This window comes from Lissotriton helveticus, chromosome 9, assembly GCF_964261635.1.
Source record: "Lissotriton helveticus chromosome 9, aLisHel1.1, whole genome shotgun sequence".
NCBI classification, from domain to species: Eukaryota; Metazoa; Chordata; class Amphibia; order Caudata; family Salamandridae; genus Lissotriton; species Lissotriton helveticus.
In genome coordinates, this window is record NC_136070.1 from 351,107,725 (window position 1) to 351,130,296 (window position 22,572).

Consider the following 22,572-nt stretch of genomic DNA (forward strand, 5'->3'; position numbering starts at 1 on the left):
CTGCCAATTGGGAGCAAATCAAAAATTGGAGTTTGCTGTCTCGGGACTCATCATTTAAAATACATCTTCTAGGGAAGCTGGTTTTTAAATTGCAGTTCTGCAAATGCCACTTTTAGAAAGTTGTCTTATTCTTACTTTGACTATTATATGTCTCTGCCTGTTTCTGAATACACGTATGGTCAGGATGACAGTTGGGCTGTTTGTGTATTCACTGTAGACCATGGGCACTCATAGTACGTCCCGCAGGCCGCCAGCTGCCTGGCAAGCCTTCCTTGGCGGCCCGCGGACCTTGCAGACAATTTACCTGTGTTTAAAAAAAAATTAAATTATAGAGTGTCTGCAAACACTGCGCGCCGAGAGACTCTGCTGCTCTGTGGGGGCCCGGGCATTCCATAGTTTGATAGTCAAAGTGGAGCTGCAGGGGCACTAAGAGGTGAAATACAAAAGCCTCATTAACATACAAATGGTCTTTTAAAGACCTGTGAAGTGCTCTGGTGCGGCTGTATGTGTGTCTTTGTGTGCCCGGAAGCTTTCTCAGCCTGGGCACACACAGGCAGGGTGAGATGAAGAGGGTGACAGAGGGAGGGAGGGAAAGGGAGGAAGACAGAGGGGGAGCGAGGGAGAGAGGGAAAGGGAGGGAGAGGGAGGGAGAGCGAGGGAGGAAAAGGGAGGCAGAGAAAGGGAGAGTGAAGGAGGGAGGGAAAGGGAGGCAGACAGATGGAGAGGGAGGGAGGGAAAGGGAGGCAGACAGGGAGAGCAAGGGAGGGTGGGAATGGGAGGCAGACAGAGGGAGAGCGAGGGAGGGAGGGAAAGGGAGGCAGACAGAGGGAGGAGGGAGGCAGAGGGAGGAGGAAGACAGAGAAAGGGAGAGGGAGGGAGACAGAGAAAGGGAGAGGGAGAGGGAGGGAGACAGAAAGGGAGAGGGAGGGAGACAAAGGGTGACACACAGAGGGAGGGCGACAGAGTGAGGAGGGCGACAGAGTGAGGAGGGCAACAGAGAGGGAGAGGGAAGGAGAGAGAGAGGGAGACAGAGAGGGAGAGGGAAGGAGAGAGGGAGTGAGACAGTCTGAGTGAGACAGAGGGAGAAATAGGGAGAGATGGAGGGAGAAAGAGAGAGGGAGGGAGTAAGACAGTCTGAGTGAGACAGAGGGAGAAATAGGGAATAGGGAGAGATGGAGAGAGAGAGAGGGAGGGAGGGAGGGAGGGAGAGGGAGAGGGAGATATATATATATGTATGCCGGGGTCTGGTGGCTCAGTGGACGGAGGCGTCCGCTGCAGGGACCTGTGTTCAACCTCATGGTCACAGTTTTTTTTTGTTGCTCTAGCCCCGCCCCCACCGGTGTGGCCCTCGGACACAAACCATACTGTAAATTTGGCCCCCGAGAGAAAGTTTCTGATTACCCATGCTCTAGACAGTCACACGAAGGGTGCGGTGGTGGCCCAGCATATCTTGATGGCCCATCATCAGGCTGATAGGCCTTCCTGAGCTAGAGTGGTAGGAGGAGATTACACTGATACCTGAATAGGGTTTTGCCTGTCTTCACACAAAGATGTCCCCACTCCCTGTAGTGTGACTGGAGCCAGGGCAAGGAAAGGCAGGGTCTTGTCCGCTGCAAAGACTCTTGTTTGAAGTTTGCCAACTTCAAAGGCTTAGATTGGTATAATTACTGGACTTGTGACACCATATAATCAGAACTTGCTGAGTTGAGGACATTCTGCCAGGAAGAAGAGCTGGATAGCTGTTGTGAGGTACTGACTCTTTGCTTTGTTGGCCTGCTGCATGCTGCTTCTGTCTTGGGAGTGAAAGGACGGGACTTTGTTTTCCACATCCTGATTCCAAGGTTCTCCAAGGGCTTAATTTGTGCCTTTCACCCGTTAAGAAGTCTCAGGGCCATATAAGACTTCACCTGCAACCTCTGGCTCCTCTGTTTAGATGTTCTACTTGCCAAGTGGTGCCAGTTCCAGTCACTGGGCCCTTGGAAGTGAGTTTGGGGAACTACTAAGCAGAACTCAAGCCATTGATGCTGATTGACTTTGAACCAGCACTCGTCTGGAACTCTGACACTATACTCCTGTCTGCACCAAAGCCGTGGTCCCGCTCACCACACCGACTTGATTCACAGGCTCTGATGACGGTGCATCACGTCTGAAGATCTACCACTACACGAGTATCGAGCACAGCATCACGGAAGCCCATTCCGACTCCGATGCCTGTTGGATGGATCAAGATCAATGACACTTAACCAAAGCCTCACGGTTTGACTTCTGACACCTCATCAATGCATCGCCTCAGTAAGGAACTGAAGTACCACACCGGCAGCTGCAGCATCACCTCCCCAGTGGCAATAAGGATCCGACTCATCACCTCCCCTGTCCGGCAGTGAGGAACGGATGCATCACCTCCCCTGCAACAGTAAGGAATCAATGCCACACCTGCCTCAGCAACACTTCACTTCCCCTGTGTTTTGCATTATTTCTGTTTTTCACAACATCTCCAAGTTACTGTACTGGGTACTGCCCGACTCTATAACTGGCCCTCGCTCCATTGAAGTTGGACTGACGTTGTGGAGTTGTCAACTACTACAATTAGCTCCTCTTGGAACTATTTCTGATTTCTAAGAGCTATATTGAATTTAATCTTTAAAAAGTGATATCTTGGTTTGTGTTATTTGTCATTTTGTTCTTTGATTCAGATAAATATTGGCTACTTTTTATACTGGCGTGGAGTCCTTTTGGGAATGGGAAAGGTGCAAGTGTCTCCTTGAGATGGTCCCTTTTTTGCGGAATATGCAACAAAGGGCCAAAAAAAACCTTCTTGGAAAACTTGTTTTTCTTGAATGAATATGAAGATTATACAGATGTAGATAACAATACACCATACTGTCTTTGACATCAAGGAGGTGGAAAGAGCCTAGCAAAAACATCCAGTGAATTCAGGCTGCTAAGAAAAAGGCTCAATTTCATTTGTCATTGGGAAGCTCAGGCAGAAATCTCTGGACCAACCACCATCTTGAAAAGGTGAATGCATATGCCTTGACCACATGCCTCTCTTCTAACACATGGAGTTAAGTAAGCATTCGAAGAAGAAACCCATGTTTTACATCTTTCATCTAATGCAGATCTTTGCAGTCCTTCTCCTGTCTTTCCCATCTGGCTCTCCTTCTGTGCTGCAGGACACACTTCCAGATGACCACAACCTTCTGTGCTGAAGGACACACTTCCAGATGACCACAACTATAAAAACACTGGTGTGGTGTAGGCTATGAGGACACTCAGCCATGGGCTGAGCACGGCGCTCTGCAACATAGTTCCACACTACACAAAGAGTGTACTATCCTTCTCTGAAGGCTCACCGCCTCTGGTCAGCTCTCAGTGTGGATGTAAAACCTGGTGCCTAAAAGCCAGTCCTAGGAAATTAGGAGTGCTCATAGTGACAGGAAAGACTTATCCCAGCACCTCATATGTACCGGGGCAAGGAGCTGACATTTCCCAGGGAAGACGCCCTGTGGGTGAGCAAGAAAACTAGGTCTGTCCCTCTATGAGCATTTTCATACACTGAAAACTGGTTCAGTGAGACCTCATGATAAAGGTATGCAGACCTGTTGAGTACTGCCTGGCTACAGCTTCTAGCCATGCCCCACTGATTAATTAAGATGAGAGCCAAAAAGTGACTAAGTCCGATAATAAATACTTGGCTTGGAGAGGTGGCAAATGTATCCCAGCAGTGAAGCGACTTGGGTGGCCATGACATTTAGCTTTGCCCCCTTAGTTTTTGGCATCAAAGCCAATGACCTCAGGAGTAGCTTGATGACATGGTGACTTCTAGGCCTTGAACCGTGCGCCTTTGGAAGTCTTTGAACTCTGATAAAGTGTCTAAGTCTCAAGGTTAAAAGGTTGAGTGGTGTATCTGACCAACAGTTAATCATGGTTCGATCTGAAATTGCACCAAACTCCAGTGAACCTTAAACTGATATTTTTCAATGGCGCTGTACATTTTTGAAACCTTTTTTGTATTAAATTTTTTTTTAATCATATCTTAGATTTCCCCTGTCTGATTTTGATATTTTTTCTGACTTTTTGCGTATTACATTTGTCTCTACTTTCTTAATATTTGGGGGAATTTTAGGGCCCGATGTAGGTAGGCCGTTACCGATCGGTAACGGCCGAAAATACCGATTTAGGGCCCTTACCGATCGGTATACTGGCATCGAGATGTAGGGCTAAAAAAAAAGTACAAATCGGAGCGAAAACCGAATCGGAATGATTACCGAATGTAAAAGAATCCGATACGTACATACCGAAAATCGGATACTGTACGAATCGGTAACACACCGAATCGGATGCAAACACCGAATCGGTCCATGTACCGAATCGGTAGTGACACCGAATCGGACATAAGCCGAATCGGTCCATGTACCGATTCGGTAGAGACACCGAATCGGACAGAAGCCAAATCGGAGAACCTACCAAATCGGTAGAATCACCGATCGGGAAAATCCCCGATTCGGACAGATGGGGAGATGTAGGGAGGCACAGAAACACCGATTTTGGCTCAAAATCGGTAGAATCCACTCGGTAATTACCATGGATTACGATCAGGTGGTAACCAACTCCAACCCATAAAAACAGCCCCAAAATGCATTGCAACTTGCAGGATGGCAGCTTTTTATGTCATAGCGAGGCGGCTACGGCTACAGCAGCAAGGAGAGAGGGAATGGCAAAGAGAGGAGCAGGTATACAGACAGCGTATCACCCTGGTCATGCTGACAGATGCAGAGATCCTACAGCGGTACAGGCTGGACTCAGAGACCATCACAGAGCTCATTAGGGACCTCCAACCCCTGTTGCAGCACCCCACCCCAAGGGCACACGCAATCCCTGTGCATGTGCAGGTGCTATGCTGCCTACACCTGCTGGCGTCTGGCAGCTATCAAAGTGTAGTCGCTGTGGCAGGAGGGGTGACCCAGAGCAGCCTGTCAAGGTTCTTCCACAAGTTCCTTGATGCAATGATACTAAGGATGGACCAGTACATTTCCTTCCCTGCAACCCAGGCAGAACTGGTACAGACCAAAGCAGACTTCTACCAGATGGCAAGATTCCCCCACATCATTGGCTGCATAGACGGCACACACATTCCGATTTGCCCACCATCTGACACAGAATACATCTACCGCAATCGGAAGTCCACTCACACCATCAACGTACAGGTGATCTGCAATGCGAAATGCACCATCACAGACCTGGTAGCAAAATTTCCGGGTAGTACCCACGACTCCTACATTTTCCAACAGAGCGGCATCTATGCACGGCTGATGGCTGGGGAATTTGGAGAAGGATACCTCCTAGGTGAGACACATCATCAGACCCCCATAACCAAAAACAGCAAAGTGAAATACATGTATGCATGTAAGTAATTTTACCCCTTTTCCTTCTAGGCGACAGTGCATATGCCCTCCGCTCATTCATTCTCACCCCCTACCTCAACCCCTCTACACCCAGCCAAAGGAGGTATAACCGTGCCCACAAAAGCACCAGGAATGTTGTGGAAAGGACATTCGGCATCTGGAAAAGCAGGTTTAGATGCCTGCACAAGAGTGGAGGTGCAAGGCAGTATACCCCCATCACCTGTTGCAAAATCATAGCTGTCTCTGCAATGTTACACAACCTTGCGGTGAAGAAGGGCACTGAGGTGGAGTTGAGTGACTACGAGGACCATGACGACGACGAAGCTGTGCCACTAACACAGCCAGCTGGGGTGTGTACGCCAAGTGATGGCAGATACAGACGTGAGGAGATAACAGCAAACTATTTCTGAGTGAGTACAAATGCACAGACAGGTGAATGGTTGTGTTGAATAAGCAATTTTTAATACTGTTGCTACACAGTTACTGCACTGATGTGCAACAAAAAAAAGGTGTAATAGCAAAGAAAACAAAAGTCTAAGGTCCAGGTTGCCTCACCCGCCCTTGCTAGGCTATTTCTTTGAGCGCTTTGCAGCCCCACTGTGGTGTCCCTCACCCCCTTCAGAATGACCAGCGGCATCTGCGGAGCGCCTGGTGCTCCTGCGTGGCTCTGACGCAGCGCTGGCCGGGCTGCTGCGGCTGCTGCTGTCCCCAGCATCCCCCAGGTCCAGGGCAGGATTTGCGGCAGTGTTAGAGATGATCAAGGCCTCCATTGCTGTCGTGATGCGGGCCATTCCCCTTGTCAACTCTGCGGTATTTTGTGCGAGACTAGACTCCATGTTGGCACCGCGCTGACAGAGTTGTGCCGTTGCTGCAGCAAGGCGGCTTATGGAGCGGTTCTGCACCCGGGCATCCCGCCTGCGCACCACCTCTTGCTCCTCCAGTCTGCCACATAACTGTGTGATGGCAGTGGTTAGCCTGCCTAAACCTGCTACTGCCTCCTTGTTGGAATCCACAAAGGCCTGAAATCCTTTCACCATTTCCCCCATCTGCAGGTTGTGCTGCAGGAGCTGGCGTTGGCATGCCATGATGGATTTCGCCTGCTGCCTTTGGATCTTCACCATATTACCTTCGAGGCCCAGGAACACACTGGCCTCCCGTGCTGGTTCTGCAGTGGTGGGAATGGCACGGCGCCGGGTACTGCTGCTGCCCGCCTGCTGAGTGGGCTGGGGTGCCACTGGTGGGGGTGTGGTGCTGGCCGGGGCCTGAGCCCCTGCTCCCAGGACAGGGTGTACTGGAGCCACAGTGGCAGGAGCTGGTGTAGGTGGAAAGAGCTCCCTTGTCGGGGAGTTCTCTGGGGAGAACTGCAAGGGGGGTGTGCTTTGCATTTGTGGGGAGTGAAGTGCATCAAAGTCAATTGCCAGGTCTCCCTCAATACCCAGCCCTATGGTGTTTTCCTCCTCCTCCTCCTCGGCAGCCTGACTCGTGCTCGGCCCTGCGAGTGCAGTGGTAGATGGTGCTGCTGCCTCCTTTGGCAGTGGTTGTCCGCCTGATGGTGCCCCTAGGTACAAAGAAGCATTTGTAAATAGAGTGCCGATGTATTACAGTCAGTACAATTAAAGCATTCCACATGTCCTAGCATCTCCGTAGAATGTGTTCCACTGTTTCATGTCTTGTGATTCTGCACTGCCATATTTTGATACCTTCTGCTGACTGGATGTACCATGATGCTTGTCTCTTGTATGTTGGTTACAGTACTGTGCTGGGGTTTGGCTATGCATTGTGTCTAATGGGGAGGTGTCTGGTAGGGTGTGTCCTGATGCGCATGCCTCTTACCTGTAGCTGTAGCTCTGGCTGAGCTGTCCAGGGTCCCAATTCGGGTCACGCTCTCCCTCTCAATGGTGCTGGAGACCAGTTCCTCCAGCTCGGTGAGGGGTGGCGCCGGGTTCCTGCCACCACCAGTGACTCCAGCCTGCTTCTGGATCTCTGCCATCTTCCGTTTGGTCAGGCTGCGGATGTCATAGAAGCGCTTCTTCAGCTCATCCAGGGACCTGGGGGTGACACCCACAGCGTTGACCTTTTGGGCGATTTCGCTCCAGAGCCTCCTCTTGGTGCTGTCTGGCACATTGAGGGACAGCTTTCCGAATAGCTGCCGGTGCACCCTCACCACCTCCTCAACCAACACCTGCAGCTCGGTGCTGCTGAACTTAGGCTTCCTCTTCTGGCTGGACTTCTGGCTCTCACTCTGGTTTGCCATCTTGCTCTGAACAGTTCACTACCTCCTACTCCCACTGCTGCTAACTGTGAGTGCTCAGCTCAGGCTGGCTCTCCAGAAAGTTCTTAATTGGCTGCACCTGCCAGGGTTGCCACTCCCTGTTTGGGTGGGGGAGGGGGAGCCACCTCATTGGCTGAATCGGCTTTTACCGAATCGGCTGTATCCGAATCGGATATTACCGAATCGGTGAAATCCGATTCGGTATCATCCGATTCGGATACAGCCGATTCGGTTTCTTCAATGCATTCCTATGGGCTTTTTGGCCATGGGTGTGTTTTCATACCTCCGATTCGGTAATTGCCGATTCTGATTTTACCGACTCGGCTATTTCCGATTCGGTGGTAGCCGATTCGGCTAGTTCCGATTCGGTGGTAGGCGATTCGGTACTTTCCGAATCGGTCCATGCCGATTCGGTACGTACCGATTCACATTACCGATGCCGACCGATTCGCTATTATTTCGCTGTTTGTTTGCTACATCTCGTTTTCCGATTTCAGAATACCGATTCGGCCCGCCTCGGTATTTTGGAATCGGAAATTCCCTTTTACCTACATCGGGCCCTTAGTGTGTTAATGTCTTTAAAAATGATGACAATGCTGGAACATATCACACATTACTCTGGTGAAATGCCGGCTGCCAATGCCACTGTTACCAGGGAATGAGCTACGGCTCTCTCAGAACCGTGGGGCTTATTATGATGGCGGTTGGTCAGACGACCGTCTGCTGTCTCAGCGGGAATGGGACTGCTCACCTGCCGTATTACGATAGGACCGCTAGCATGGAAGTCGGAATATGCTCAATAACACTGCGCTTGTGCTGCGGCCCTGGAAAAGCGGTACAAAAGGAAGTGGTGATGGATGGAGCATCTGAACCAATCAAACACTCACACCCAGTCAAAAGATCTGGGTTTAATCCATCACCGTTCTTTAGCCCACTCTGCCACCCCAGTTCAGACATGGCTATATGCAAATCAGTCTGACCCTGTGCCTCATGGGAACAGTCCAGCCCGAACTGCCAAGCCATGCCTTCCCTGGACCGGAAACAAGCTTCCGAGGACCGGTTTCTGGCATTACAGCCGTCTTCAGCCCGGCTTGCTTGAATCCAGTGGCAAAGTGAGCAAGGGACTCACGTCTGAGCATACCCTGCCACACTTATGGCGGCCAAAAGCGGTACAAAAGGGGGTGGTGATGGACGGAGCATCTGAACCAATCAAACACTCACACCCAGTCAAAAGATCTGGGTTTAATCCATCACCATTCTTTAGCCCACTCTGCCACCCAGTTCAGACAAGTGTGGCAGGGTATGCTCAGACGTGAGTCCCTTGCTCACTTTGCCACTGGATTCAAGCAAGCCGGGCCGAAGACGGCTGTAATGCCAGAAACCAGTCCTCGTAAGCTTGTTTCCGGTCCAGGGAAGGCATGGCTTGGCAGTTCGGGCTGGACTGTTCCCATGAGGCACAGGGTTAGACTGATTTGCATATAGCCATGTCTGAACTGGGGTGGCAGAGTGGGCTAAAGAACGGTGATGGATTAAACCCAGATCTTTGGACTGGGTATGAGTGTTTGATTGGTTCAGATGCTCCGTCCATCACCACCCCCTTTTGTACCGCTTTTGGCCACCATAAGTGTGGCAGGGTATGCTCAGACGTGAGTCCCTTGCTCACTTTGCCACTGGATTCAAGCAAGCCGGGCTGAAGACGGCTGTAATGCCAGAAACCGGTCCGGGGAAGCTTGTTTCCGGTCCAGGGAAGGGATGGCTTGGCAGTTCGGGCTGGACTGTTCCCATGAGGCACAGGGTCAGACTGATTTGCATATAGTCATATCTGAACTGGGGTGGCAGAGTGGGCTAAAGAACGGTGATGGATTAAAGCCAGTTCTTTGGACTGGGTGTGAGTGTTTGATTGGTTCAGATGCTCTGTCCATCACCACCCCCTTTTGTACCGCTTTTGGCCGCCATAAGTGTGGCAGGGTATGCTCAGACTTGAGACCCTTGCTCACTTTGCCACTGGATTCAAGCAAGCCGGGCTGTAGACGGCTGTAATGCGGAAACCGGTCCTCGGAACCTTGTTTCCGGTCCAGGGAAGGCATGGCTTGGCAGTTCGGGCTGGACTGTTCCCATGAGGCACAGGGTCAGACTGATTTGCATATAGCCATGTCTGAACTGGGGTGGCAGAGTGGGCTAAATAACGGTGATGGATTAAACCCAGATCTTTGGACTGGGTGTGAGTGTTTGATTGGTTCAGATGCTCTGTCCATCACCACCCCCTTTTGTACCACTTTTGGCCGCCATAAGTGTGGCAGGGTATGCTCAGACTTGAGACCCTTGCTCACTTTGCCACTGGATTCAAGCAAGCCGGGCTGTAGATGGCTGTAATGCCAGAAACCGGTCCTCGGAACCTTGTTTCCGGTCCAGGGAAGGCATGGCTTGGCAGTTCGGGCTGGACTGTTCCCATGAGGCACAGGGTCAGACTGATTTGCATATAGCCATGTCTGAACTGGGGTGGCAGAGTGGGCTAATGAACGGTGATGGATTAAACCCAGATCTTTGGACTGGGTGTGAGTGTTTGATTGGTTCAGATGCTCCGTCCATCACCACCCCCTTTTGTACCGCTTTTGGCCGCCATAAGTGTGGCAGGGTATGCTCAGACGTGAGTCCCTGGCTCACTTTGCCAATGGATTCAAGCAAGCCAGGCTGAAGACAGCTGTAATGCCAGAAACCGGTCTTCGGAAGCTTGTTTCCGGTCCAGGGAAGGCATGGCTTGGCAGTTCGGGCTGGACTGTTCCCATGAGGCACAGGGTCAGACTGATTTCCATATAGCCATGTCTGAACTGGGGTGGCAGAGTGGGCTAAAGAACGGTGATGAATTAAAGCCAGATCTTTGGACTGGGTGTGAGTGTTTGATTGGTTCAGATGCTCTGTCCATCACCACCCCCTTTTGTACCGCTTTTGGCCGCCATAAGTGTGGCAGGGTGTGCTCAGACTTGAGACCCTTGCTCACTTTGCCACTGGATTCAAGCAAGCCGGGCTGAAGACGGCTGTAATGCAGAAACCGGTCCTCGGAAGCTTGTTTCCGGTCCAGGGAAGGCATGGCTTGGCAGTTCGGGCTGGACTGTTCCCATGAGGCACAGGGTCAGACTGATTTGCATATAGCCATGTCTGAACTGGGGTGGCAGAGTGGGCTAAAGAACGGTGATGGATTAAACCCATATCTTTGGACTGGGTGTGAGTGTTTGATTCGTTCAGATTCTCCGTCCATCACCACCCCCTTTTGTACCGCTTTTGGCCGCCATAAGTGTGGCAGGGTATGCTCAGACGTGAGTCCCTTGCTCACTTTGCCACTGGATTCAAGCAAGCCGGGCTGAAGACGGCTGTAATGCCAACAACCGGTCCTCGGAAGCTTGTTTCCTGTCCAGGGAAGGCATGGGTTGGCAGTTCGGGCTGGACTGTTCCCATGAGGCACAGGGTCAGACTGATTTGCATATAGCCATGTCTGAACTGGGGTGGCAGAGTGGGCTAAAGAACGGTGATGGATTAAACCCAGATCTTTGGACTGGGTGTGAGTGTTTGATTGGTTCAGATGCTCCGTCCATCACCACCCCCTTTTGTACCGCGGCCCTGGAAAAGGGCCGCAGCACAAGCCGCAGTGTTCTTGAGCACTTTGTGAACATTCATGCACTATGTGACAGGCACCATGTGGTGCCTGGCACACAGTGCATAAATGTGTGTGGGGTATCAACATGTGCCCCCAGGGCCACATTCCAGTGGCTCTCCTGGGATGGGGGCCCTGCTTGGAGCCCCCAAAATCTATTTCCGTCTGCCTTTCCATGGCGGTGGTACTATCATGAAAGGACAGTCGGAAAGGGACCTCTGACAGCCGCCCAACAGGATGGTGGATCCTGTCGGAGGTGGTGGTCTTCACCCTGCACTTTGTGCTCTGACCGCCAGAATTGTAATCGGTGGTCAAACCGCTGCCCAGGATGTCAGGCAGACCACCACCGATGGCCTGTAGGTGGCGGTCCGCCCAACATCATAATGAAGGCCTGTGTTTTGGTCTAACCAGACTAGTTAGTAAACTTGCACCCCTCCCAAATTAATAAACCGATTTCTGACAATCATCATTATTCATGGATAGATGGGGTGGCTCTCCTCAGTGTGAAATCTTCATGTTCTATTTGTTGTCCTTTTCTCTCTCTGTAGGGCCTGTGCCTGTGCCTTGATTTTCAGTTCGATACAGTTGTCAAAGACAGACCCACCATTTTGAGTAAGCTGCTGCTGCTTCATTTCCTGAAGCAAGACATTCCAGCCCTGAGTTGGGAGTTCTTTGTGAATCGGTTTGAGACTCTGTCCCTCGAAGCACAGCTCCATCTGGATTGCAACAAGGAGTTCCCTTTCCCTACAAGTAAGCAGAGCAAGTATACAATTCTTGTGTAAGCAATATACAGCACTGCCTGAGTCATTTGACTTGTGGTGCTCAGTAGTAGAGGGGTTTCGCGGATTCCATTAATCCTTTCACAATATGTTGTCGAACTGTTTTTAAATGCCCAATAATTCCCAGTGTTTGGTGGGGTATGCTAGTCATGCAAGCAGGGCTCAGTATGACTTGGCTTAAGTGAAAACCCATATGTATGTGGTCTTGAAGGCCACAATGTCTTATCTTATAAATGCACACTTAACTGTAAACTTTGTGTTAATCCTCATGTAAGTTTCACTTTAAAAGAAGGGATGGCATAGGAAAGTAATCTGCTAACACTGGCTATTTTACTTATGTAGTCATCTATTCAGGCTTTCCCTTCTGTCAACATCTTGAATGGAATGGAATGAGATTTCACCCACATAGCTCTACTGTTGGACATCAATCCAGCTGTACCATAATAAAGTGGATAGACCTGACATAGGCTTCTCAAGCTCTGATGTTCCTCAGCTTGCACCACAAGCACATATGTATAAACAAAGTTCCAAGATCCCACTGTGGGCAATGAGGGACTGAGTATGTCCAATCACTCTTCTCCTTGCCTCTCTCAGATTGGTGGAGACTCATCAGTTTATTGAGAGCACACCCATCTTTACTGATTTCTGCCTGTAGTTTGTTGGCATTATAAAAAGACTTCAGCACATGCGAAAGAACATCCTGTTAGTATTTAGCTTAGATATGACAGTTTGGCAGGTTCATATCAAGCAAATATTATCGTGCTAAAATCATCCAGTTGCACATAAAGAGAGCATATAGGGAAAAAGATGAAATTCAAGTTAGGCTATCTATGGTACTTCTTGAAAGAATGAGTAAATGCTCCTTTACTCATGGCCCTGCTTCAGTGGAGGATGGAGGAGCAGTAGCATTGTGTGTAGTGGTGCCATTGAACATACATCCAGTATACAGGCCTTTGAGTCCTACGGCTTGAGGTTTAGTACCTAGTTAAAGTGTTTCTCACCCATGGTGACCACACGGACACTGTTGGTGAAAGACCTGTAGCTGGCTGGAGAAAGGACCAGGATAGGCAAATGCTGGGCCGCCATACCCTAACAAGCCAGTTGCCAGTGGATGTACCAGCTAAACTACTGGCTCCTTGCTTCTGTAACCCTGAATCAGATGTGATCAATGCCTCAGCTATACATCCAAACCCGCTGAACATCAGTAGACCTTCGTGGACACAAATAGGAAAGTAAGAATGTGTTTATTTCGCACAAATTAAGATTATACACAGCATGCTTGCAAATTGAAGTTAAGTGTTTGAAGCCAAAGGAAATGCATTGATGTATAGTGATTTATAGAAAAATATTTTGCATGGTTGAAGGATTTATATTTTTCCAGTTTTGTGACTTCTAATTAACCCACTAACATTTTACTCGTAAAGCTATCACTGCTGTCCGGACTAACGTGGCCAACCTGAGTGATGCAGCCATGTGGAAGATCAAAAGGGCCCGCTTCGCGCGGAACCGCCAGAAGAGTGTGCGCTCCCTCCGGGACAGTGTGAAGGGCCCTCTGGAGTCCAAGAGAGCCATTTCCCTCCCAGAAACCCTCAACACCAAAATTCGTTGAGTATACTTTTCTTTTGAACTTGAAATATCTAACCATTTTTTGTAATATGCATACATTATTTGTGAAACACTGTACATTATTTATGTCAAACTCTCCACTGATACCCTCTGCACAAAACTTCTATTAAAATTGATACTATCAAGGTATGTTTAGCACCTGTAACCCTGATTAACACACCCTCTTAATTAATATTAGACATATCATCTACTAGGGGCCTTTAGCAACTCTCCTTTCGCCCTTCTTTTAGGGGTTAAGGTCAGCCACTTTTAAGGGTCAACAGAAGCACCCAACCCATTGCCTCAATCATCAGCCCACCCTTCTGTTAATATTTCCTGTGCATCATCCATCCATTCTATTGAGGTTCATGTGTTCCAGCCATGCCATTTCACTAAGTTCAAGTACATTATCAGACATCCTGTCTTTCAAGATTAATGTACATTGGCCAACTCAAATATAAAATACATGTTGCATCATTAGTGTTGTTATTTAATGAGTACACGATCACATCTCCTAAGAGTTGTATGTATATACTTTAAAATCACCTAATTGCCATTCCTCTCAACCTTCTCATCTCTCAAAAGGCATGCCATCCTTGTCACAATCTCAGCTGTCAAAGGGCATTCCAATTGACATCTTTATAGGCATGCCTATCTGCACCATCACGTTTTAATGCACACTTACCCATCTATTTAATTACCTATATGCAAAGCCCTCACCCTTACCAACACACTTACCAATCTATATAGTTTCCTAGGTTCAGGCCGAACTAGCCTTTCCCTGGTAAGCAGTATGCTAGGGACCTGCTTTGTAAGCAGGCCACCATAACTGCTCCATGTTCCCATAGCCCCATTCTAGTGGCAGTCTCCCTCAGTGCAAAGCTGCCTTCAACATGTTTACTGGGTCTGATTTATACTTCTGGTTTAGCTCTGCCTGGGTGTACTTTTTTTTTGTTCAATAATTTTATTAGTTTGCAAGAAGGCATATAAATAGTTAAATACAATAAGAAAGTGATACAATTGATCAAAAAAGAGATACAAGATAGCAACTGTAAATATGTCACATATAGTTCCTCTAACCATGTCATAAGCGTATTGCAAAAAAAAGAATGACAAGAAGGAACCATAATAAAAGTCAAAAGTATCACTTTGATAAAAAAAATTGATTAAAGGGAGAAAAAAGAAGAAAGAGAAAGAGAGAAAGCAGAAGACAGAGAGAAAGATAAAAAGAAAGAAAAAACACGGGGAGGGGGGCGGGGGAAGGGGGAAGGATGGAAGGAAGGATCTGCTGCAACACTACAAAAAGAAAGAAGTACAGTAATCAGATAGACGCCACAAAGGGATATTGCTCCACCAACCCTCTTGATGCCAAATCCATATATTCATCCAAAGCTCTCCAAACTCCACTAGAGATAGAGAGGGAGAGATAGGCCTAATCTACCGAAGTATGCGCTCCTCGTAAAACTTAAACCCACGCCCACCAGGTATGATAAGAGATGGAACTAAATGATTTCCATTCCATAAGGATAATCTTCACCGCAATTGTCAATAATAGGTCTAATAAGTGCAAATCTAAAGAGTCCAAAGGTAATGGTATAGGTGACGCCCATGGGCCCAACAAGACCATGGTAAAGGAAAGCTGAAATTGAATTTCAAATATTAACATAAGATGTTTATGGACCAAATCCCCAAAAGGCTGGAGTAAGGAGCACTCAAAAAACATATGAGGATAATTACCTGCAGCTAAGCCACAACTCCAACAAAGATCATCCTCTTTAAGATGGAGAGAATGTAAGCGTACTGGAGTCCAATGTAATAGATTAAGAGAGAAAAATTTAGATTGAATTAGAGAAGGGGCAATTTTATTACGAAGAGAAAGCCTCCCAATCAACTGCCAAGTGTCTGAGGATATATGTTTAGTAAGATCATGATCAAAATGATGCAGCCATTTCTGTTGAGTAACAGTAGACAAAGCAGGTGGATTGGAAGACAAATATTTATAAATCTTAGAAGCCACATGCCCAGATCTAATCCACATCTGTAATAGAGCTATAGTAGGAGAAACTGGATCAAGACGCAGCTTAGCAAGAGCAACTTTTATTTTTAAAAAGGTATAAAAATCCAAATTATTAAGAGAAAACTGTTGCGCTAAGGAGGAAAAAGGTAATGGATCATTATTGGAATCATAAAGATGATGAACCAACGTAATTCCTTTATTAGCCCAATGAGTCATCACATTGGAATCAATAACAATTTTAATTTTAGAGTTGCTCCATAAAGAGGACCACCTAGATTTATGAATTGGAATAGAGACTTTCTCATCAATAGTTTTAACTACTGCAATGGTGTCTAAGATAATAGTCCGAGAAAACGGAATAGACAACGTGGAAGTAGTTAAGAAAGAGGAGGAAGGTAAAGGGAAAGAAAGTTCTTGTTCAATCAATACCCAAGATGGCGTGTGACGAGGATCTGAGGAGAACCAAAGGGCCCCCTGAGAGGCTAAGAAAGCTACTTGATATTTCTCCCAATCGGGAAAATTACAGCCACCCATATCATAGGGTTTCCTCAAAGACCTATAAGCAATTCTAGCTCTCTTATCACTCCAGAGAAACTTAGAGGTGAGAGAATCAATTTCATGAAAAAAAGACGAAGATAGCCTAATAGGAATCCTAGAAGATACAAAATTAATAATGGGCGTTATCATCATTTTCAAAGTTGGAAGACGTCCCCACCAAGAGATATGCTTAGGAGACCACGTATCTAAATGTTGACGAATTTTGAGTAAATTTTGAGTCTCGTTTAAGGCTACAGTGTCATAAAGTGTACTACGAAACCAAATCCCCAAATACTTAATCTGCTTTGATTGCCATTTAAAGCCAGCATTCCCCATATGAGCTGGAAAACAGTAAACATTGAGTGGAAACATCTCCGTTTTGTCTTTGTTAAGGGAATACCCAGAAACACTAGAAAAAAGATTAATAGTATCCGAAAAAGCAGGAATTGCAGAAACTATATCATCAGAGAAAATGAGTACATCATCTGCATAAGCAGCTGTTTTGATGCAGTGTGGACCAAAATGAAAACCCTTAATATCCTGATGAAGATTAATTAACCGAAGCAGTGGATCGATAGACAATAAAAACAAGAGCGGTGACAAAGGACATCCTTGTCTAGTACCTTGGCGAAGATTAAAAAAGGAGGACGTAGCACCATTAACTCTAATATTCGCTCTAGGATGTGCATATAAGGACATATAAACAACAAAGGTACCAGAGGGTCTTGAAATGAAAATGCCCATAAGTAAGGAAAGACTAACCAAGGAACCACAATTTCACACAGATAGTGTCACAGAGAGCTCTCCAAGAATGAAGAAAAATACCCATCAGTCACCATTCGGATCCGCCCTTCATCATTTGCGATTTTATCCGTACCACCCGTCAGAGGTTGTTAATGCTCTACTGGGAGGTCAACCCGGTGGTAGGGGGTGCCTTCCAACAGTGTTAGAGACGACAGTGTGGAGTACCACTAGATGTTAGTAAGTGGCCAAAAAAGTGGGACTGGGGTGTGCAGTGCCAAAAAGGTGTGAGAAAAAAAGAAACCAAGAAAAAGTGTGTTTAAAATTGGTTTTGAAAAAGCACTTAACAAAAGTTTATTCCAAGTGTGCTTGCCATACCAATGTTAAAAACAATGTAACCTTAAGCTGACTATTTATGAAGACAGCCTATGGTAAGTGTGGTCATGTGGTCGACTAGTTTCAGCAATGAAGGGACTATTACGTCCTTGCTTTCATCAGGACCAATTTACAATAAAACTACTGCACCAACATAAGAATGTGAGACAAAACATAGAACTAACACCCATGAAAACATAAACAAGTGTCCACAGTCACCTGAATGCTTTGGGTGCCCTTACAGTCTGTGCACGTCACTGTAGAGAGAGAAAAAAGTGGGGAGGTATAGCTATCAATAACAAATGGGCCAAACAGTAAGACCATTAATTATGGTTCAAACTAAATGTGGTTTTTTGACAAAGGCACTTACTAGGCAAAACTCAATGGAAATACATGTGGAAAGAAATTTCTCATGCCACATGTCATAATGCTCTTACCTAAATCTGTAAGGCAGGCTGGCCTCACCCCACCTGGCAGAGGCTCAGGGAAAAATGAAGCACCGCTCTAAAAAACATGTAAAACACATGTCAAAACATAAAATGCACAATACAGAGACAGAATTCTCCCTCAAATTACAACCGAGAAACCACGGTCTTGTTTATCCATCAAAGGTGGTATTCTTTACTGAATGGAGGCTCCGTCTGTATAAGACCTCAGCAAAAGAAAACGAAAACGAAGAGATGTAGCAAAGTGCAAGGGCTCCTCTCACCTAACCGTCGGTACTCCTGGCCGGCGTCCTGGCCGTCTGGGGAGGTACTGACGGTTGGCATTGGACCGTGTTATAAACCCTGCTCTAATTGGTTAAATCTCCACATGAGGCAAGCACTAGCGCCTCTGGATAAGTATCACTGCAGTAGGGGCTATACGCCCACTCGTTAGAAAGCCAAACAGCGCTCGCGCGTACTCAATGTAAACACCAAAAGGCAGGCGGAGGGATGTTTAAAAGCCGCGCTGCTATTGGGTGCGCGGTCGCGTTGAGCGTCTGAACGCGTCTCCTGGTTGGACGCGTAGTCACGTGGGGCCCGAGCCGTGTCCCGTGATAGGAAAAAAAGGCTGCAATAAGATTGCTGGGTCTGATGTAGGTTGTCAGGGAGATGGGGGTAAACAAATAGCGATAACAGGTCCTGTTAGTATACGGGCCGAAGAAAAAGGTGATAAAAAACTGCGTTTTGGAGTACATAGCACTGGCAAGCTATAGGGAAGCGCAAAAAACTCTAAACTCAAGGAGTGAAGTTTGCATTCATAGATTAAGGCCACGGAAGTGTAATACACCATGAGGGGAGTAGAACTCCCTGAGTGTCTGTCTGTAGGTACAGCAATTGAAAGCAAGGATTCCCTATTCAAGTATAGTACAAGCTAGCCTGAAGATCTTAATACAAAGAAGGATACACAAATCTCGGGAAAGCCTGGATAACTGTATCCCTCTTACTAGGGAAAAGCTAACTGCCCACTGCTGGAGATATAGCTACAGGGATGAAACTGGAAACTTGAATAAGGCGATAGTATTGCCAATGGGACCAATCACAATGAGGACCACGGAATTTCATCGTTCAACCCCTCTTTGTGGGTTTTCAATCTGAGTACCCATCTTTGTTCCTTTTTCAATAAGAAGCTGGCCACATCTGTAGTATGGGTTGGTATAAACGGTTGCTCAAGGACAGTCCACTGAAATTCGGTGGCTAGATGTTTGGCCTCCAGAAAGTGAGAAGTAAGTTTTGTTGCTTGTCTTGCGCACCGGATCGTGCTCTTGTGCTCAGATATCCGTATGCGGACCTTGCGTGTAGTCATGCCCACATACTTGTAACCACAAGGGCAAGTGATCAGATAGATGACGTGGTCACTATTACAATTAGTGAATTTGAATTGCTTCCATGGTCTGGTGGTCCCTATGTCTATTTCCAGTGTCTTCTTTGTCTGGGCACAGACCTGGCAGTTGCCACAGGGGTGATGTCCTTGGACAGGTGGAAGATCCCATAATGTGCCTACAGCTCTGGGCATCTCGTCGCGTGGCCTGGTATGCACAAGTCTGTCCCTCAGATTCGGGCCCCTCTTGAAGGAGATCATGGGGCGGGGAAGGTTAAGATGCCCGGAGTTCAGGATCGGCCAGTGTTTCTTGACCGCACTCTGAATGCGGTTTGAGAGGCTGCCAAAAGTATGGACAAAGGTGAGTCGGTCTAGCTCCGGCTTGGGAGGTTTCGGTTCTAATAAGGCTTCCCGATTATTGTTCATAGCCCTTTTCATGGACTTTTTCACAAGTTTGGGAGGATATTTCCTGGCCACTAGTTGTCTACTCAGATCGGTAGAGTGTTTGTTGAAAGTTGTCCTAGTAGAACAGTTCCTCTGTACCCGAAGAAATTGGCTAAAAGGGAGGCTCTCCCTCAGAGCTCGTGGATGATTGCTGTCGAAAAGTAACAGAGAGTTCCTTGCAATGGACTTCCTGTAAAGTTCTGACTGTAGGCCCTCAGGTCCTGCTGTTATTAAGAGATCAAGGAAGGCTAGTTGTAGTTGACCGATCTCAATGGTGAATTTAAGATGGTTGTTCCTGTTATTCAGCCACCCTAGGAATTCTAGGCAACTATCGCTCGACCCTCGCCACACAACAAAAACGTCGTCGATGTACCTTTTCCAGGTTTTTATTCTATCGATGAAAGGATTAGTCTGGTTCAGTACATGATTTTGTTCGAACGAGTGAACATACAGATTCGCCAGGCTGGGGGCATAAACGCTCCCCATGCTGGTACCTGATGTCTGAAGGTAAATCTGGTCCTCGAATTGAAAAAAGTTTTGTTTCATGGCCAAGGTGGCACAGGCCATTATAAATTGAACGGGAGTAATGCTGTTCAGTTCTCTTGACTCCAGTAGTTGTTGTACCACGTCCAATGTCTCATCCTGCGGGATGGAGGTATAGAGTGCCTCAACATCGAATGAAACTAGGAGATCAGTATCTCTATCAAATTCGATGTTTGGTATCAATCTGAGGAGGTCAGTGGTATCTTTGAGATAGGTGGGCATTTCCTGCACCATTGGTCTCAGAAAATAGTCCACAAAGGTGGAGAGGGGTTCCAGGGCTGATCCTATCCCGGAAATTGTCGGGCGTCCAGGGGGCGGTCGTTGCTCCTTATGAACTTTAGGTAGGGTGTAAAAGTAGGGCATTTTAGGGTGCTCAGTGCACAGGTACCTAGCTTCAGCAGGAGTGATCCATCCCTCAGAGGAGGCTTCTTCAACCATTACTTTGATATTTGATTTAAGCTCTTCTGTCGGGTCATGATTTACAGGAGCGTAAGATTGTCTCAAGTTAAGTTGTCTGAGACATTCTGTTCTATAAACTTGAGTGTCCATTACAACAATCGATCCGCCCTTGTCGGCTGGCTTTATGGTTAAGTCCTTGTTGTCAGTCAGAGACTTAAGCGCTAAGTGATGAGCTTTGGGCAAGTTCTGAAAAACTCTATGATGAGTACTGAAGAGATCATCCATCTCTTTTTCGAGGGCTTGCTCATAGGCCAATACTTGTGGAGGCATAAGGTGAGTGGGAGGGGTGAAAGTGGACTTACACTTCAAACCGGTGTTGACATCTTCTTCACTCTGAGTATTTTCTTCTTTGTCCGCGAAGAAGAAGTATAATCTTATCTTCCTCAGAAACCTGGCTACTTCTAGCCGGGTTTCAAACTCATCATTATAATGAGTTGGCACAAAGCCCAGACCCTTATTCAGGGCCTCCTCTTCTTGCTGGGTCAACACGTGACTGCTCAGGTTGATGACTATACTGGAGCTGCACTGCTCTGTCCGGTCTCCTTGTTCTTGGATGAGTTGCTCCTCAGAGTCCTCCCCTCTGTTGATGTCGATGGGGGGCTGAAGTGAACTTGAGTGTTCCCTCTCTTCCTGCCTCTGGATCTGCCCCGGCCAAACCCTAAAAAAGTCTGTCCGTTGAAGTTATTCGCTTGGAAATTGCCGGGGAGGTTTGGCATATTTGGACCCATCGGCTGTTGGAATGGGCCTGGTAGTTGTGGTGGGAAGAAGGGTTGCATTCCTCCAAACTGCCAAGGATGGGGTGACCACCACTGTTGTTGTTGGTTGCCCCTCCAATTATATCTAAAATTCCTTTTACCTTGGCCTCGACCTCGTGAGTAGGAGTTATCACTGCCAGTGTCACTGCCCGACGAGTTATCACCAGAACTAGATGTACTGTAGGATGATCCTTTTCTACGGGTATTAGTACCAAAGTCTGGGGGAGTGTATGTGTCGCTAGAGTAAGGATAAATCTTCTCGAACTTAAACTTATCAAGATCTTTCTTGAATTTATCCATCTTAACCGACAGAGTGTGCTCTCTAAAATCCCTATTGTTTTTGTTTGTATCATCTAGATTCTTGCTAAAGACTTTAGTAGCTATTGTGGTTTTTATTTTGGACTCTAGGATTTGAATTTCTATAAGCATAGTATCAGCTATGCGTTTAGAAGTTTGGATAATCAGTATCAGCCAGTCTCTGGTACACCTCCAGGCGATCAATGCCCAGTTTTTTAGAAACTCCCTATCATTAAGAAATAGTCTAGGTGTGTTGGTTACTATGAGACCGGTGGGTGCACAGTCATTACGTAGATATTGTGCCATGATTGTGCCATGTGTAGCTGTCCTAGTTTGTGACTTCTTTAGAACTAATAGTTTACCCCATTCATCCTCCCCCGTAGTGACAGCAGACACTGAGGAGTCTGTCAAGTCAGGATGATCTGCCAGTGCTGCTAGGAGATCAGCATCGGAGAAAGATAAGCCGTGGTTCTCGGCCATGGTAGGGAAAAGTGTCCTGTCAAGCGTGCAAAATATGATCCAGAGTGGCAATAAAAGGTTCGAATCACAATTACGTGATGAACCACTACTACGATATAATTAATTCGTAGGGAATATTAGGTCCGCAGCCAAAAGACTGCACTGAGACAACAAAACACAACGGTAGGGGAGGACCTAGGGGAAGTTTAAAGACCAAGCTCTGGATACTATCCCCAGAAGAACTAATAAACAACAAAGGTACCAGAGGGTCTTGAAATGAAAATGCCCATAAGTAAGGAAAGACTAACCAAGGAACCACAATTTCACACAGATAGTGTCACAGAGAGCTCTCCAAGAATGAAGAAAAATACCCATCAGTCACCATTCGGATCCGCCCTTCATCATTTGGGATTTTATCCGTACCACCCGTCA

At 47.2% G+C, this 22,572-nt stretch overlaps 1 protein-coding gene across 1 annotated transcript in view; it reads left to right on the forward strand.

Annotated features, from left to right (window-relative positions):
• UNC79 (unc-79 subunit of NALCN channel complex) overlaps positions 1-22,572 on the forward strand; it is a 641,854-nt gene that overhangs the window by 313,566 nt on the left and 305,716 nt on the right. The window contains 2 exon segments of the mRNA XM_078660089.1: positions 11,875-12,076; positions 13,530-13,709. Coding sequence (XP_078516215.1) covers positions 11,875-12,076; positions 13,530-13,709 — 382 coding nt within the window.